At 32.3% G+C, this 17,275-nt stretch overlaps 1 protein-coding gene across 2 annotated transcripts in view; it reads left to right on the top strand.

Moving 5' to 3' along the window:
- The window catches only part of LOC129950031 (UDP-N-acetylglucosamine--peptide N-acetylglucosaminyltransferase 110 kDa subunit), a 92,027-nt gene that overhangs the window by 19,407 nt on the left and 55,345 nt on the right, over positions 1-17,275 (top strand). For both annotated transcript variants that reach the window (XM_056061796.1, XM_056061797.1), the window contains exon 6: positions 382-578. In XM_056061796.1, coding sequence (XP_055917771.1) covers positions 382-578 — 197 coding nt within the window. The remainder of the gene's footprint in view (positions 1-381; positions 579-17,275) is intronic.

Genomic DNA, 17,275 nt, shown 5'->3' with positions numbered 1-17,275 from the left:
TCTTCTTTCAACTATACATAATATATTTGCTCCCAAAAAGTATATAAATAAAACAAGGATTCTATGGAGAACATTTAGATGGAAAAATTGCAACATATTTTTATAATTTGGCTTTAAAATAATATTTGCTTCGCAGACAAAACTAAAAATTAAAATAAAAAATCTGTAATTTTTTCATCATATTCTCCGCACAAAAAAAATGAATTCTGTTTTATCTTAACAACTTAATGAATGCCTTTAAGAAAATTATTAAAAACTTTAATTTCTATTTTTCCTAATCCAAAATTTGTTTCGTTTTATTTTCTTTTGTTTAAAAAAAAATAATAATATTTTTCTGAACAAATCAAACTGAAATGTTCATGTAAAATAAAACAAAAATAGGCATGCTACTTGAAAGCAATTGAAACTTGTCCTGGATTTGCTGTCGCATGGAGTAATCTTGGTTGTGTTTTCAATGCACAAGGAGAAATTTGGTTGGCCATACATCATTTTGAAAAGGCAGTCACTTTGGATCCAAACTTTTTGGATGCGTACATCAATTTAGGAAATGTTCTTAAGGAAGCGAGAATATTTGATCGGTGAGTGTTAATATTTTAATAACATTATTATTACTCGTAAAAGAAAAAAAGTCTGAAAGTTGTATTTATTTGATCTCGTTCTTAATTCAAATAAAAAGTAAATAGATCTGATTATAAAATAAAGGTAATAATCTAGAAGTGTGTTCTGAATAGTAAAAGCATCAAAAATGAAAAGTCTGAAAAAGATCTTTAAAATATTGATAAATTTTGATGATTGAATGCAACATCTCAAAAATGCAATTGTATTTCGGAAGAGGCGGTGATGGCGAAATTTTCTGGTATACGTATATATTTTTTGTAGTATTCTTCGCCCACACCAAAATTCATTCCGCATTTCATTTAAAATTTTTCAAAAGGTTTTCCTTTTTTCAATCATATAAATAAGTGTTGTAGTTGGCGTCAATAAACCCCTTTACTATATGCTCAACATAGGGTAACTTCCAAATTTACAAAATCATTCCGTCGAATTGTCGAATTTCAAATTCAATTTCGATTCGTTGGTTTTCATTTCTTACAACGTTTATAACGATTTTTTAAAATTTGAAATGTTTGTATTAATTTTTATTGAAATCTACTACAAACAGTCATAAAAGCAAAAAAACATGCGAACGAAATTTCCCCTGAACTATGGTGAAAAGCTTTCAACTTAAAATGAACTTTCATATACATACCTATAATAAATACAAACTCTTATCAAAAACAGCTGATGTACAACTTTCTCTCTGCTTTTATTTAAAAATGACTGGCTCATTCTCTTTTTTTTTAGGAATTTACAATATCCAAGTCCATTGCTGGGCGTGTTTTTACGTTTTGCTTTTCAATAGCAAAGTTTCAGACGGCGCCAATATTTTTTCAATCAAAGTTTGTGTGTGTATCTTATCAGGATGTATAGATTGAAACAAGTAGAAAAGACAACTTTTTACCACCCTCAAGCCTCAACACAAAATTATTGTAGAGAAATGTCATTTGAAAGATTTCATGAGAAAAAATTGCCTAAATTCCTTCCTTTTCCCACCCTACTAGAATAATCATCCTTGTGTGCTCTATAGTACTATTTTTCTCATTTCTGTGTACATCATTTGTATTTTCTGTCAAAAGTAGGACCTATATCAACTTTATTTCAATACTTTCACGATTAGTTGTCTTGCGAACGTTAAGTAGAAAAATACAAAAAAGGACGTGTCGCGAGACTCTGAAAGCAAACTATAATTTTTGTTCATCTTCCACTTTTTTCAATTACACATATTTTTTTCAATTTCCGCTTTCGCTAAAATTGCTATTATCAGCCTGTTGCTTCGAATAATTTTTCTTAAAATTGCTATCGACTTCGTGTGCTTATAATATTTTTTTAAATGTGAACATTTTTTTAAATGTTTAAATGTGAAAAATAATATTAAATAAGTACATATAGTTACTCTCCTATATAAATAAAGTTTTGCTCATTCTCAATCAACGTATTCTTCTGTAAATCTGTTGTTTATTTATCGCGTATTATTGTCCATGTTTATAAGCGTATTTGTTCTATGTGTATATGTATGTGTCTCGTGTGTTAAAATAAGTGTCAATTTATGATGACATTAAAAATAAAAGCTGAAATATTACAAAGTGTTTGCATATAATATTTATAGCTGTCACATTCTCGTTGTGTGTGGTAAATAATAAATTTTGTTTGTTATTTTGTCACTCGATAATTTCGAATCATAATACAAAAAAAGCAGTTAAGCTGATAGGCGTCTTGCTTTCCCCACGCACTTTAATGCAAAATCGCCTTAAATTGAAATCGATTCAAGCTACATGCTCCCTTCTTTTTTGAAATTTTAAATACGAGACGAGTTGTCATGTTACGAGTATATGCTATAAAATGGGATGGTACCTATAGAACCATTTAACAGAATACGAAACGATATCTAGAGAACGACTTAACAGATTTTACTGCGATTTTGATGAAAAAAGATGCCAATAATTTGATGATAAAAGATGATAAAATTTGTCTATGCTACACCTGAGTATTAAGCTGTTAAACCGTGTAGCTTTTTGTTTTTATTTTCTTGTATGTAGTGACATTTGGGAAATCTTTTGAATATCGACTCTTTCTTTTGTTGTTGAATGTGCTTTTTATTTATTAGGGTTTTTAAATAAAAAAAACTAGCAACGTATCAATTTAGTCTTTTGTTTTGAAATAAAAACAAGCAACGTAATCTATTTAAATTATGCAATAAATCATTAAAATAGGAACGAATATGTAAATTCTAATAAGCGATAATGTTTAAATAGACGAAAAAACACTCTATTAACACTACTCGTTGCATTGATTTATTGCATTTATAATAATACACTGATGTTTAAATTATTAATTTTTTTATGAGTTGTGCCTTCAGAACAATTCTATATATTTTATATGTTAACTAAAATTGCTACTATCAAAAGTTGAAGCAAATAATAGGCGTCTTGCATTTTTATTATAACCCTGTTGGATATGTTACTTTTATTTTAAACTTTACAATATTCGCATGGTGACCAGTTGTGATGTTTATAGACTTATTTAAAATATATAACAATCATAATTTCTCTTTTTTTATTCCCATTACGTCAGCATGATGGGCCACTATATTACTTTCGTATATTGGTAAACGATTTTTGTTTGCGCTGTATAAATATAAATTTAGTTCTCCTCTTTTGTTGTCGATTCTGATCCCTGTAGTAATGCATCGTAATAATATAAAAATATGTAAGAGATTCTTAGTATAGAATACAATTTGGGAAACGGAAACTTTTTTTTTCTTTGTTGGTCATTTATGTATGAAACAGCTTATTAAGATGAAACATGTTGTCAGAAGAATCCTTTGAAGCAAAAAACACTATGTGCATAGTGTATGTGCGTACATACATACATACATACATAATGTAAACTTATAATTTATCTTATTACTTTTGGTATAAGGCGGATTGCGGCTATAGTTTTGTTCCGTAAATAAGTTTCAATTTTACAATTTCGAATTTTTCATGACAAATAAAAACCATGCTATACGATTTATTCTTGAATATACATACATATTTTGTAATACAAAATATTTATAAACGTTTTTTCGTCAAAAATGTTAATTTCGTAGGGCGTATGTGCAACTTTTTTCCTTTTTTTGTTTATTAGTATTGTATTCCTTTTCAGTGCAAAAGTAATAATCTTAAACATATAATAAATGAATTATTGAATGCAAGTATAAAATCCGTTTTAGATTTAAAAAGTTTTGTCATTTTAAGGCAAAGGAACAACACATTCTTCAAACTAATTTCAAGAATTTAAAAAAGAGTAATACTATTTTTTTCAAGATTGCAAGTGATTTTTTATTTAAATACACTCGTGTGTATCTTCACAAACATTTTTATCAGCCCTATGATTATTACAAAGTGAGGATTTTAAGTGATTTAAAATCAAATTATTTAGTTTTAGAAATATCTTTACATTAGGAGTAGGTTTTTTGGTAGCTATTAAATTCAACATAAAACGAAAAATTAGAGGAGTTTCTTTGAGTTGACATTACGGAAAGATAGTTATGAAGGCTGTTAGTGGAGTCTTAAGCAAAAACTTTTTCATTTACAAATAAACAAAATTTGACGACTCTGTATCTTACATTATACATGTACATTGATTTCCTTCAGGCATTGAAACAATTTTTTTTAATTTTGTTTTAATTTCTTTGGCGTTGATTTTATAGATATGTATATGTAAAATATTACGATTTGATTTCTTTGGCGTTAATTTCATAGATATGTAGTCTAATGAGGTATTGTATTGTGTTATTGTTTTTGTTCTCCTGATTGATAAAATCTGATCGTAAAAGTTGGATTCTTCCGATGTAATGACCTATCAAGGTCAAATAAAGTCCTTTATTAAAGTTATAAAATACAAATTATGCTACTGGGCATTTTGATAAGCCTTGTGAAGACTTTATTTTAGTTTGCACATCATACATACATATGTAAAGTACTAAAATAACCAAACCAAGTGCCTAAATTATATTTGAAGTATTTACTCGTATTAGATGAAAAGTTACCTAGCCGTAAAAGTGAGCTGAGCTGTGATACATGGTGAGATAATATATTTTATCATTCGAGTTTTAGAACGAATCGAGAAACATAAGTGAATTCTTAAAAGAGCTTCCAAATTATGTGTAATTAACTTAGATTAGTCCATTATGGGCTACGACTTTATAGAACAATGTGCATTTCTATTTACTTAAAATATTTTTTTTTCTTTATTTTCGGGAATAACTTTTTTGTGAAAGTGAACTGATAAAAACCGTATTATGATTTTCTGATCAGAACAAAAATGTTCGTTTTAACATAAGAGTATGTACATATATACATATATATACATATATATACAAATATATATATATATATATTGTCCGGCTGCAAGTACAGCAGCGCTTTAACTCCCCCTGAGCATAGGGCAGCAACAAGATCCTTCCACCTATCCCGATTGACCGCAACTGACCTCAGCTGTGGACACGATTGAATACCTTGATACCGAGCCTCCTTCAAAACTGATGACCTCCAAGTTGTCTTTGGTCTTCCAACGCGTCTATTACCCTGGGGATTTCATTGGGCGGATTGTTTTGCTATATTGTCGTCAGGTTTCCTCAGTGTATGGCCTATCCAACGCCATTTCCGTTGCATGATGTCCACGTCCAATTTTTTCTATCCGGTCCTATTCCACAGCTCAACGTTAGATATGGTTTGCTGCCACCGTATCTTCCCAGATAATTAAACTGCTCGACCTCCTCTATGGTCCTCTGCCTTAGAATAATTTGTGTGCTTTGGCCCGTGGTCATTACTTTGGTCTTATTTGTGTTAATCCTTAGGCCAGCCACCTCTCCATTCAATTGCAACGAATGACACATCTGATGCCGTGTTGTTTGTCATGAGATATATGTCGTCAGCATAATCTTTGTGGCTAAGCTTGTCAAACAGACTCCATTGGATACCGTGTCTTTCATTTGTACCCACTGTGGCAGTCATCACATCGTCAATCGCCAGCAAAAACAGAATTGGTGACAAGACATCTCCTTGTCTCATTACTTGACGCACATCGAAGGAGTGGGAAAGTCGTCCATTGTGCAACACAAAACACCTTGCGTTGTTGTACGGTTCTTTAATAACAGCGACAATTTTCTCAGGGATTTCTCGCGCGATAAGCGATCGATCCAATCAATCGCCTTCTCAAAATCTAAAAACATTAGGTACAGCGGTGAGTATGATTTGCAAGGTGCCTATTGAGAGTAGACTCTATCCTGGACTTAATCCTCTCGAGAATAGTAGTTGCCATTAACTTCGGAAAAACGGACAGAACTATGATACCGCACCAGTTATTACAGTTTTGAGGTTTCCTTTCTTTGGTAACTTTACTCCATCCTTCCATTATTTATCTCTGCACTTGTTGGGGGACTAGTGTCAATACCCCTAGAAGATCTACGCATGTGTTCAATTGTGGATTCAATTCTGCAGGGTGGTCATCATTTAGCAGCACACAAAAGTGCTCCTTCCATCTTTGTAGCTGATCTTTTATCGTCACTAAAAGGAAGCCGTTCAAATCTAACACGGGATGGTTAGTGACAGTAACGCTGTCCGACAATGTCCTTAGTGATTAGTATGTTCCGCATTTTCCGCAAGTTTATCTACCCTTGCCCTCTTGTCAGGTCTCACACACCGGTGCACTGTCTTATGAGATGCTCTTACTCATCATGCATCATTAACTGCATTCGTTACTAATTTAAATAGTATTTAAATGGAAAATGAAAATTATCAAATTTCATTTGAATCCTCATTCTATTCAGAGTTATAAATGCCATGGATATTAAATGATCCACTACTTAACAAAAACGTATTATGATGGGTTTGTTACTAGTTATATTTATTGTGTAGTATTTTCAATGCTTTCTTTCTAATATTGTACGCGCACTCAAGGGGATATGAATACCCTTATTATTATTATACACAGTGCGAGTAATTAGGAAGGGAGGATAGGATTTGAAAGGAGATATCGATGCGCATTGGTTTTGAATATGAATATATTTTGAATATGCCTGCATATTGTAATGAGTTTGAAATATTGAGTCTGGTAAAGCATTCCACATTCGTGTAGTGCGGCTAAAAAAAGATTATCTGTACCTTACAGTATGACCGACATTGGGCTCAAGGGTAAACTGATGGGCATTCCTAAAAGAACGAGTATTACGGTTGAATTGTTTGAGGGGAGGAATGCAACTGGCTATTTTGTTAGAGCATTGCTTATGGAAGTAGCGATTAAATAATGAGAGACATGAAACCTTACGATGGTGCTCGAGAGATGCAAACGTTTCAGTTAAACAACGGTCACCTATCATTTTTTGAGCTCTCTTTTGAATTCTGTCCAAGATAATCAAGTGGGTAATAGGAGCACCTGCCAAAATATGGGAATTGTTCTCAAGTTTTGAACTAATATAGGCTTTATAAATTATAGCCAGATAAGAAGGGGTAAAAAACTTCTTGCATCGTAGGAGCATTTTTGGCGATGTCAAATATGTGATCACTCCACAACAAGTGGTTTGTAATGCACATACCTAGGACTGATAGCTGTTCAGTCTCCTCGATGCAAGTACCACTCATGGATAGTGGCATTGGGGGAGGGTTACGCTTTTGCGACAGTAGACAGCATTGAGTTTTCGAAGCGTTAAAATCTACACGGTTTTTGATTCACCATTGAACAATACTGTCAAGATCAGAATGTAATGAGCTTATTATACGCTGCCGTTGCTAGTCCACATCCGACGAACAAGGGCGAAAATCTAAAAACGAATATGAAAAGCTGAGGGTACTGTCATCCGCGAAACAATTTGTGTGTCTCACTAAACTCATGAAAAGTAAATGAAGTATTTTTATTTACTGCTTTATTTTGTCCCACTTATTGACTGAGACAACTGTTGGTGCATTGTTTTCTATTTTATTTTTGACAAAAAGGTTTTAAGGTTGCATACTACTTAATGGGAAGTTATTTAGCCATAACCGACACCCTTTTTAAACAGGTTATTGTTTTAGTTGCGTATGCTTCAAGTTATCAAAGCATCAAAAATATTGACAACGAATCAACTAAGCCCAATATTTCCACTTAAACACATAAAATTACTAGTTTAAGGGAAAGCAAATATATGTTTCTCAAAGAAAATGTTATCATAACCATTTGTGACGCCAGGAACCGCCTGTTCAAATGTGATTTGATGCTGAGCGTGATTGATTGAAAGTTCTTCGAAGTATAATTCACTCACATACTATTCGTTGTCATATCTAGAATCAATATCTAGAAATAATAATGTAATAAGTTTGTGGCCTTTTCATTTCTTGAGATTGAAAATGGAGTATGATTAGTCGCGAGTCCTTAGAAGGCAAAAAAATCTAAACGATTCATGAGCAACAACTGAATTATGCCTTTGATACTGTGATTATGATTACACATGGGCTTGGAACATTAATTCATCGAAATAAGTAGTATTAAAACCACCAAGTTCTTAATGCTGAACTTTTTTTTGAAGAGTTCGAAATTTAATTTCGCATTCACTTAATATTTCCATTTTGTATACAAGCTAAAAAAGTTTTTTCGGTAGGATCCAAAAAAGAGCTTTGAAAATGATAGGCGATAGAACTATAACCGAAACAATTACATCACCTGAACACCGCCATAATATTTCATGATTTTCGTTGTTGTACCGTTATTTTTAGAAACAATGTTCTGTCCAATTAGCCAGTTGCATTCCCCTTCCCTTCAAACAATTCAGCCGTAATACTTGCACATCTAGGAATGATCATCAGTTTGACCTTGAGCTCAAATTCGGATGTTTGTACTATCAGGTATAGAGATTCTTTTTTTAACCGCAACTTTAAGGACAATGTGCACCGGTATCTCTTCTTTAATCCTTCCCGAAAGCTCGAACTGTGTTTTAAACATGTTAGGGGCATTAAAAACCCCTTGAGTGTCCGTTCATTATATACAAAAAAGCTAACTTAAGTTCAATTAGGAGTAGACATGTATTGCGTGTAATGTGTTGCCACTAAGAAATTCGAAGTGATTAACAGACCATTATTTTAATTATTTCTTTAAAGAATATTTAATGGATCAGTTCATTTTCAAAATCATGTCAATAAAGCAAAATTCACTTCTTCCTTCAGTAATGTCATGGATTAAAATGAAAATTTCTTTTTCCTTGGTATATTTATAAAACGGCTCTTTTTTTCGCTTCGCTTCGATTAGCATGAGCGATTTATACTTTATCACTTTTTATCATTGTTTTCTTTTTTACTTTTCGATGCTCTACTTGCGTTATAAAGCTTGTGTAATCCACATAATATACATATAGGTATGTATGTGCACGAAGGTACAGAAGGTACGTTAGAATTAGATAATTGCAAGTTATGAGTTATAACGGTTTAACGGTCGTAACCACATTTTTTCTTAACTTTTTGTTTCATCATCTCATTTCTCCCTTAAATAGAATTAACACCTGCTCTCTCCCTTACTTTAAATTGAGACTTACTTTGAAAACGACATTTTAAAAACTAATATAGCGCGTTTTGCAGCCGTTCAGAGGGAATTGAATTCTTTTAAGCTGTTTTCGGGGAACAAGATACTGATGTAGTAGTGTAGTTACATCTACAAAACTTCACGGGCGTTCCGATTTAGTGCCATTGCTATCCCTTTGGAAATAATTTCTAATCGTTCCCTAGATAAAAGTTTGCAAACACTTGCAAACGTTCTTAAACTAAAACAATTTATAAATCAGGCAATAGGGAGGAAGTTTTTAACTTTAACCCTATTTGTAAGATGAATACAATTCCAAGTGTTAAAAAGTAATTTAAGAAAAATTAACTCCATTTCAAGCATTTTGTTCATGCCAACGTGGTTTTGTTGCTGGTAGATCTACTTGTAGAAAACTTACAGTTCTTTCTAATGATGTATTAAATGTACTTGAGAAAGGGTATCAATTTGATGTTGTGTATAAGGATTTCTTTAAAGTATTTGATCGGGTTACTCTTGATTTATTACTTATAAATAAGGTCCGGATTCTCATGCTCTAAAAAACAAGAAATATGCGCCTAAAATATAATCTTAACATTTCGAAATATACCATAAATAAATAAAAATAAGTCTTATAAATCCAAAATGTTCTGCTGAACGGTCCTTTTTTTCTTATTATCTTTAAATTCAAAGTGCCTCATGTATGCGGATGACTTAAGCCTCTCGTTGCCTAAAAACTGAACATAATGGACAGGTTCAGACGACATAAGGGACTTGAAAGTAAGACAAGTTTTTAGTATGTGATTCGTGGCCAGCTGTCAAAAAAATTCCTTCCAATTAAAGGAACTTTATTGGAAAATTGTCTGGAAAGTTAGGCAAGAAAAATCTCCCTAACTATCAAGTCAAGTCAACTTATTTCAAAATGACAACTGATCATGTTTTTTCATTCAAGTGAAAGCTGAGCTTAGGTAATATTTCTTAAAGAAATATTACCTATTTCTTTTTTAAATTGACAAGGAACCCTTTTACAGAAAACATTAAATGGAATTGTGCAGAAAATAAATAAATTATAAATAAATAAATAATAAAGACAAATCGTAATCGACTTGTAGCTTGTCTGAGGAGTGTTTTTTTAGACAATTATGTGTTTGGTAGTTCTTGTATTATGAATTTAAAGCAAACATTTGTGAAGTAAAGTTCTGAATTTTAAATTCATGACACTAATTTAAATTCATCAAACCAACTAGTTGCCTTGGTCAAAATGTACGTTCAAAGAATGAACCTGAACCTGTCAATTATACTCCTAGAAGCGGTGTAAACGAGACTTGAAAGTAAGGCAAGTTTAAAGCATCTGATTGGCCAGCTGCCAAAAAATTGCCTCCAAATTAAGGCAACTTTATTGGAAACTTGACTCGAAAGGTAGCCAAGAAAAATGTCCCTAACTATCAAGTCAAGTCAACTTATGTCAGAATGACAATCGATCATCTTTTTTAGTTAACTGAAAGTTGAACTTTATTCCTCTACGATTTATTTATTTTTCGCACAGTTAAATTTAATATTTTGTGTAAAAGGGTTTCTCGTCAAATTGGAAAAGAAATAAGTAATATTTGTTTCCAATACGAAATACAAATTGGGATGGACTTGTAGTTTGCCTGAGGAATGTTACATTATTTTGTTGGTAGTTTTTGTACGGTAAACTAAAAGTAGAAGATAGGGAAGCAAAGTTGTGAGTTTGAAGTTTATGACACTTGAAAAACTAACTAGTTGACTTGGTTAAAATGTACGTTCAAGGAATGCAGTTGACTGCAAATGAAGTCCCTTATGTTGCCTAAACCTGCCCAATTTATTGCAAGAAGATCTTGCGAGATTATCGAATTGGTGTTTGGTCAACTCCTCCAACCTTATTATTGCAAAATGTCAAAGTTTAACTGTTTCTTGAAACCTTTTATCAATTAACATTTCATGTAAAACAGTTACCTTGAAATTGAAATTGGTGTAATATTTGACCAAAAACTTGATTTCTTCAAACATATAGATTTTTTAGAAGCAAAAAGTATCTCAATGTTTGGATTTACCTTTAGCAATTCAAAATTGGTTCTGTGATCCATACACTTTGAAATATCTGTATTACGCGTATGTTAGATCTACTCCTGATTATTGTAATATGCTTTGGTGCCCTTCGTACGAAACTAACTCTTTTAGAATTGAAAAAAAAATCCAAAAAAGGTGCATCTCAACATTCGAAAAAAAAAATCTCTGGCTTAATGTTCATTCTTGAAGTATTGGCCAATCATATTAATGTTCCGATATTTTAGCCTTAATTAACTTCAATGATCCTGTGAGGTTGCTTAGAGACCGATTGTTTTTCAAGATTCCATACCACAATACAAATTATGCACCCAACTAACCATTGCCTAGGTATTTAAAAGTAACTAATAGTGTTTGCGATATGATCGATTTTAGTCTGAGTAGGTTTTGTTCTGAATTGTATTTGCTTTTATTTTTAAGTAGCCTTCATGGCGGCAATGATTAATATAATTGTAATTTTGATATTTATATTTTATTATTATAAAGTAATCACTGGAGATTTGTGACTTCGTTTGATAAAATAAACTAAACTAAGCTTGGGAGAGTATGATAAATATGGCGGTGCACAATAATAAGGGGGTTAAATTTAGTCAGTTTTTACTACTTTTACTTTTACTTGGAAGACAACTTTATAAGGAGTGGATAAGGTTCTAAGATATTTTCTGAAGGGAATTTTGGTGCTTAACATATTTTTGTGATGTGGACACGAAACTTGCACCATTGTTTATAACCTTATCGCGTTATTGTAACTTTTGAATATTCACCGCATCCCATACAACTCTTTTAGATGTTCTATTAAAAAAACGCCAAAATGACAAAGTAGCCGGATTTCCTTGTATAACTTTTGAAATTTGATAGAAAACAAAGTTTGTAAATTTTTTACCTTCTATAAAAAAATGTATTTTTAAACTATAAGATGATTTAAAAATTAAAAAAAAAAAACATTTCTTAACAATTACTTTAAAATAAAAAAAAATAAAGTTTTGTTATTAACTCTAAAATGACGAAGGTTTTAAAGTCTTTAAATGCGTTGGTGGTCGTGGCGTTGTTTGCCTAGACATGTGGCATCATTTCACGATAACGAACACTATTTATAATTTTTTCTCTTTAAAGAATAATATTAAAGTGTCGGCGGCCCAAAATCTGGACGGAAAATACACGCGTTGTGAATAAATCTAATGCTTAACAATTACGCGTCATTTTCTGAATCTCAAGTTCAACAAGTTTGACCATTAACAAAGCCAAGTGCCATTTGCGAAGTTAAATGTTTGCAACATTTTAAGTTATATCAGCTAAATTATTGGACTGAATTTAAGTGAGAATAGTTTAGAAATAGTAAAATGAAGAGAGACAAATTTTCAACAATATTTGAAAGGTTTTTTAAAGGTTTACTTCCAGTTTTCTCTGCATTTTGTTTGTAAATCCTTAAAACACCAATTCCTTTGCCACTGTTGGTACATTTTATAATTTTCTCTCTCTCAAATGTACGAAATTTTTCCTTACTAATCACATCGATATATCTTTTGTTTATGAAATTTTCTTCTTGTTTTCAAATATTCTTAGTTCATATATTATTATTATATTTATTTTTAAATAATTTCAATTCAATTACATACGCTGCAGGCAGTCTCAATTAATCAATTGCCTAAGAATGCAACCAGAAACAAATTTAAAAAAGAATATTTCATTATACCAAAACATTTTTCACTGGCGTTGTATTTTCTCAAAAACAAAATGGATTTTCTATTATGTTTCACTTACAAAATGCATTATAAAATGTGAATAAAGTATGTGGTTGTGTGTGTTTGTTTACAAAATATATAAAATACACAGTCTAAACTATTTTCAGTTGTTTTATTGCAAATGTGTCATTATCATGAACTTGAACTTCCTAAAATTTATTTTGAAATTTAATTTGAACTATTCTGTTTAAATACATATGTATATATGTATGTATGTACAGTGGTGTTCAAAATAAAAGGAGTGCTTTTACAAAATCTGCTCAAGTGTGTTTTTTACCATCTGTTTACTAGTAACCAGCCCATTTCTCTACCGGTAAGTATAACGGGACATTAAAGATGATAAAACAATGAACTGATTTGCAATTCATAACTGTTTAAATTTGTAACCAGAGATCAAATGATCTTTACTCTCAATCAGGCTATTCAAAATAATAGGAGTGTGAGTTATATTGTACTTAAAAAAAAAAATCAAACACTTAACAAAAATAAACAGTAAGTAACTAAATTAAAATAGGAATATTAAATAGTTGGAATATCGAATATCTAAACAAGTTTGGTTATTTAGTGGGCCGAGGAAAGCACTGCACCGCCGAAAAACGGGAAATCATAAGAAAGTTGCGAAATGAAGGAAAAACGTATAAGGATATAAAGTTGATGTTGGGGTGCTCTGACCAAATGATTGCCAATGCTGTAAAATATGAAAATAAAGTCGAAACCCGGGGACGGAAACGAGTAACGAGTGAAAATGACGATCGTCGTATTGTTCGCTACAACCGAAAGGATCCTTTTGCGTCCTCCAAGATGATCCAGGAAGATCTAGGACTGGCAGAAAGTAGCGTAACAATAAGAAGGCGATTGTTGGAACACAATCTTTCCGTTCGCAGTCCACGAAAAGTGCCGATGCTTACAAAAAAACATGTAGCCGCTCGTTTGAAATTTGCAAGAAGCCATGCTAATTGGCCTGCAGATAAATGGCGAAACATTTTGTGGACTGACAAGACCAAAATTGTTTTATTCGGTGGAACTGGCTCTAGGCAATACGTCCGACGTCCAGAAAATTCCGATTTTAAGCCTCGGTACACCATTAAAACGGTAAAGCATGGAGGTGCTAGAGTGATGGCATGGGGCAGTTTCTCATATGCTGGTGTTGGCCCCATACATCAAATCATTGGCACGATCGACCAGCGCATTTATGTGGATATAATGACCAGTGTGATGCTGCCTTATGCGAGTTGGAATATGCCGGTTAAATGGGTATTTCAACAAGACAACGACCTGAAACACACCAGTAAGTCTGCCAAGGAATGGTTTCGGGTCAATGGGGTTGAGGTCATGGACTGACAAGCTCAGTGGCCTGACCTCAATCCCATAGAAAATTTATGGGCAGATGTGAAAAAGGGTGTTTGTCGACGTAGACCCTTGAATTCCAGGCAGTTGTGGGACGCAGTCGAGGAAACATGGAACCAAATTCCAGTTGAGCGTTGTCAGGCCCTTGTGAACTCTATGCCACGCAGATGTGCAGCAATTATAAAAAAACAAAGGATTTTCCACAAAATACTGACAAAAAAATCTTAATATTGAATATTTTTTTTTTAGTTTTTTATACTTTATTTTGTTTACTCCTATTATTTTGAACAGTTCGTTTTGGCTTTATTTTGATAAAATTCATGTTTTTACTACCTTATTTGTTTTTAACAAAGTAGTCTTTAAGCATAATAAAAGACTGGATTACCTATTTTGTACAAAAGAAAAAAAATTAAAAAAAAATTATGCAACTTTTGAGTCACGATTTAATCTAAAAAGAACAGGCACTCCTATTTTTTGAACACATTTGTATGTATGTATGCATGTATCTTACTAGGAAATAACATTTTTTTGGCAAAAAAAAGTCACACACTGTGTCTTAGCATATTAAGGGTACACAAATCCCCTTGAGTGCGTGCTTATTATAAAGAAATCAGATAAATTGTCGAAGAAGATGATGAATTTCGTAGACTAAACCATTAGATAAATTGAATTCGAAAATGTTTCATTAGTTTAAATTCAAATTCAACACAGACACCATTTAGTGCGAGGATTTTGAGATCTGTACTGTGAAAATACTCTTACTATTTTTTTCTAAATCTTACTTGTGTTTTTAACTTTTGAAAAAGTACCTTTCATAATAAAACATACTGAACCAACCATTACTGCTATAACTTAACCGATAACACAAAAAGACCTACATGTATATGTATGTACACGTATGTTAATCGTTTTCACTTAATTTTCATTATTACTAAAAGGACATATTCATACATCTATCACAATTAAAACAAAAAGTCTATTTGAAGATTACACATCAGTCAGTCAAATTGTGTTAATGTTCATATCTAAAAATAACTGCAATATTTTCCAAAATAGTACACGACGGCATTTCCATCTAAATTAAGTCAGAGAATCGTAGTACCTACATAACTTACTCATTTAAACATTATATGTATATAATACATACGATTATATATACACCTTTTAAATATCCTTCCTTAAGCACATAAATACCGTTGAGTATTATAGCTTTTGAATTCACTTGAGGCGAAAAATGTACACCAGAGCCGCGTTAAATGGTTACATTCTCATCATCAATATGATTATTTAAGCATATGAATGAGAGTGTGCCATATATACGTAAGGAAATGATAGCGTACAGTAAACGTTTAATTACATTGTCTTATTGATTAATTATGGATTCAAATGTGTACACCTAACATTCATGGCTACGTCCTCAGTCATTTTTTAATGAGCACCTACTTATTCTCCCTTATTTTGTACGAAAATATCTGTAATGATATATTGTTTAAAACCATATATAGATAAATGCTTATTATGGCGTGAGTGAGTCTTTCGCAAGGAATTGACAATTCTCCAAAATTAATGATTGTAATAAAAGTGCTTCCTCAAATTACCTGTAGAGATTCGGGAAAAAACTGTAGGTCCCTTCCATCCTAAGAACATAACTCGCACACTGGAATGGTAGAGAGTTGTAAGTCACTAATCCTGGTTCTACGGCCTGTTGTGCCACCTAATTTATTTATTTTTGCAAATTGCTACATTTATTTTAACAATGTATATTATTTAAGGGCCTATTATTATCTCAATCAGCTATGTAAAGTAAAATACGTAGGTATTTCAAAGATTTGCATTCATTGCAAAAATTTATAAAAAAGTCAAAATAAAGTGATGTCGATTTGTTTCTTGTAAATTCGGAAGAAGAAAAAACATTTGAGATCGCTCCAATCAATTGGAACTTCCAACCAAAAAGTATAATTTGTAAACAAATTCTTTGAAGAGAAGTGTTGATTTAATATCTTCGTTTTGTTGCAGATTTATAAGTTATTTTAGACTCAACTAAGACGCATTTGTTTATGTGCTACTTTGGTTAACTGGACCACTAGTTGTGGACTAGGAGTTAACCAAAGTAAAACTGAACTGTTGCTCTTTACCAACAAAACTAAAGTACCGCCCTTCACGCTACCTCGACTCAATGGTCAAGTCCTATCATTGTTGAGGATGACATCGTGTCGATAGGTTTCGACACAACCATCTTTACTGACGGCTTAAAGATGGAGTGCGGAGTTGGTTCTGGGATCTTTTCCCTATCCTGCTTTGGCAAACACCAGAATGAAATGATTTGGAAAAGCATTCTTTCAAGAACTCGATGAGCTATCTGAGACAAAGATTAGAGACCTAATCTCTTTTCTCAATGCGACAAAATGGCTCTAACATAATCGCTATGAAGCTTCTCTATCAATCTATCCCTTTCAATCAAAGGTCAAACGAGTTTTTGGTACCAAAACGGCGCACTACAGCGCTAATTGGATCTCAGCCTAGGTTGCCTTGAGATCGCCATTTCTAGATATCTACCATGTGCTAAACGAAATCAAAGATTATTTGAAACAACCACAGCGTTCCTTTGCAATCCCACCAATTCTCAAACTCTGCTCTGCCCTACGTTTCATGGCAGAAGGAAGTTACCAAAAGTGCAGTGGTAATGATTTTAATTTAAGCCTTGCTCAGCCAACAGTTTCGGTAGTATTAAAAGAAGTGCTAGACGTAGTAAAAGAACGTATATATGTGTCCACAATGGGTAAGGGTCATATGACAAATGACGAGATGAATTTATCGAAGATTCATTTTTACCAGAAAACCAGACTTCCTGGAATAATAGGATGCATCGATGGAACTCATGTTCGAATCATAGAACCAAAAAAAAACCTTCAACATCTCTTTTTAAATAGAAAAGGTTACTACAGTCTAAATGTCATGATTATAAGTGTATATCC

The sequence above is a fragment of the Eupeodes corollae genome, chromosome 3 (assembly GCF_945859685.1).
Source record: "Eupeodes corollae chromosome 3, idEupCoro1.1, whole genome shotgun sequence".
In the NCBI taxonomy this organism is placed as follows: domain Eukaryota; kingdom Metazoa; phylum Arthropoda; class Insecta; order Diptera; family Syrphidae; genus Eupeodes; species Eupeodes corollae.
This window is presented reverse-complemented; position numbering and strand designations above follow the sequence as displayed.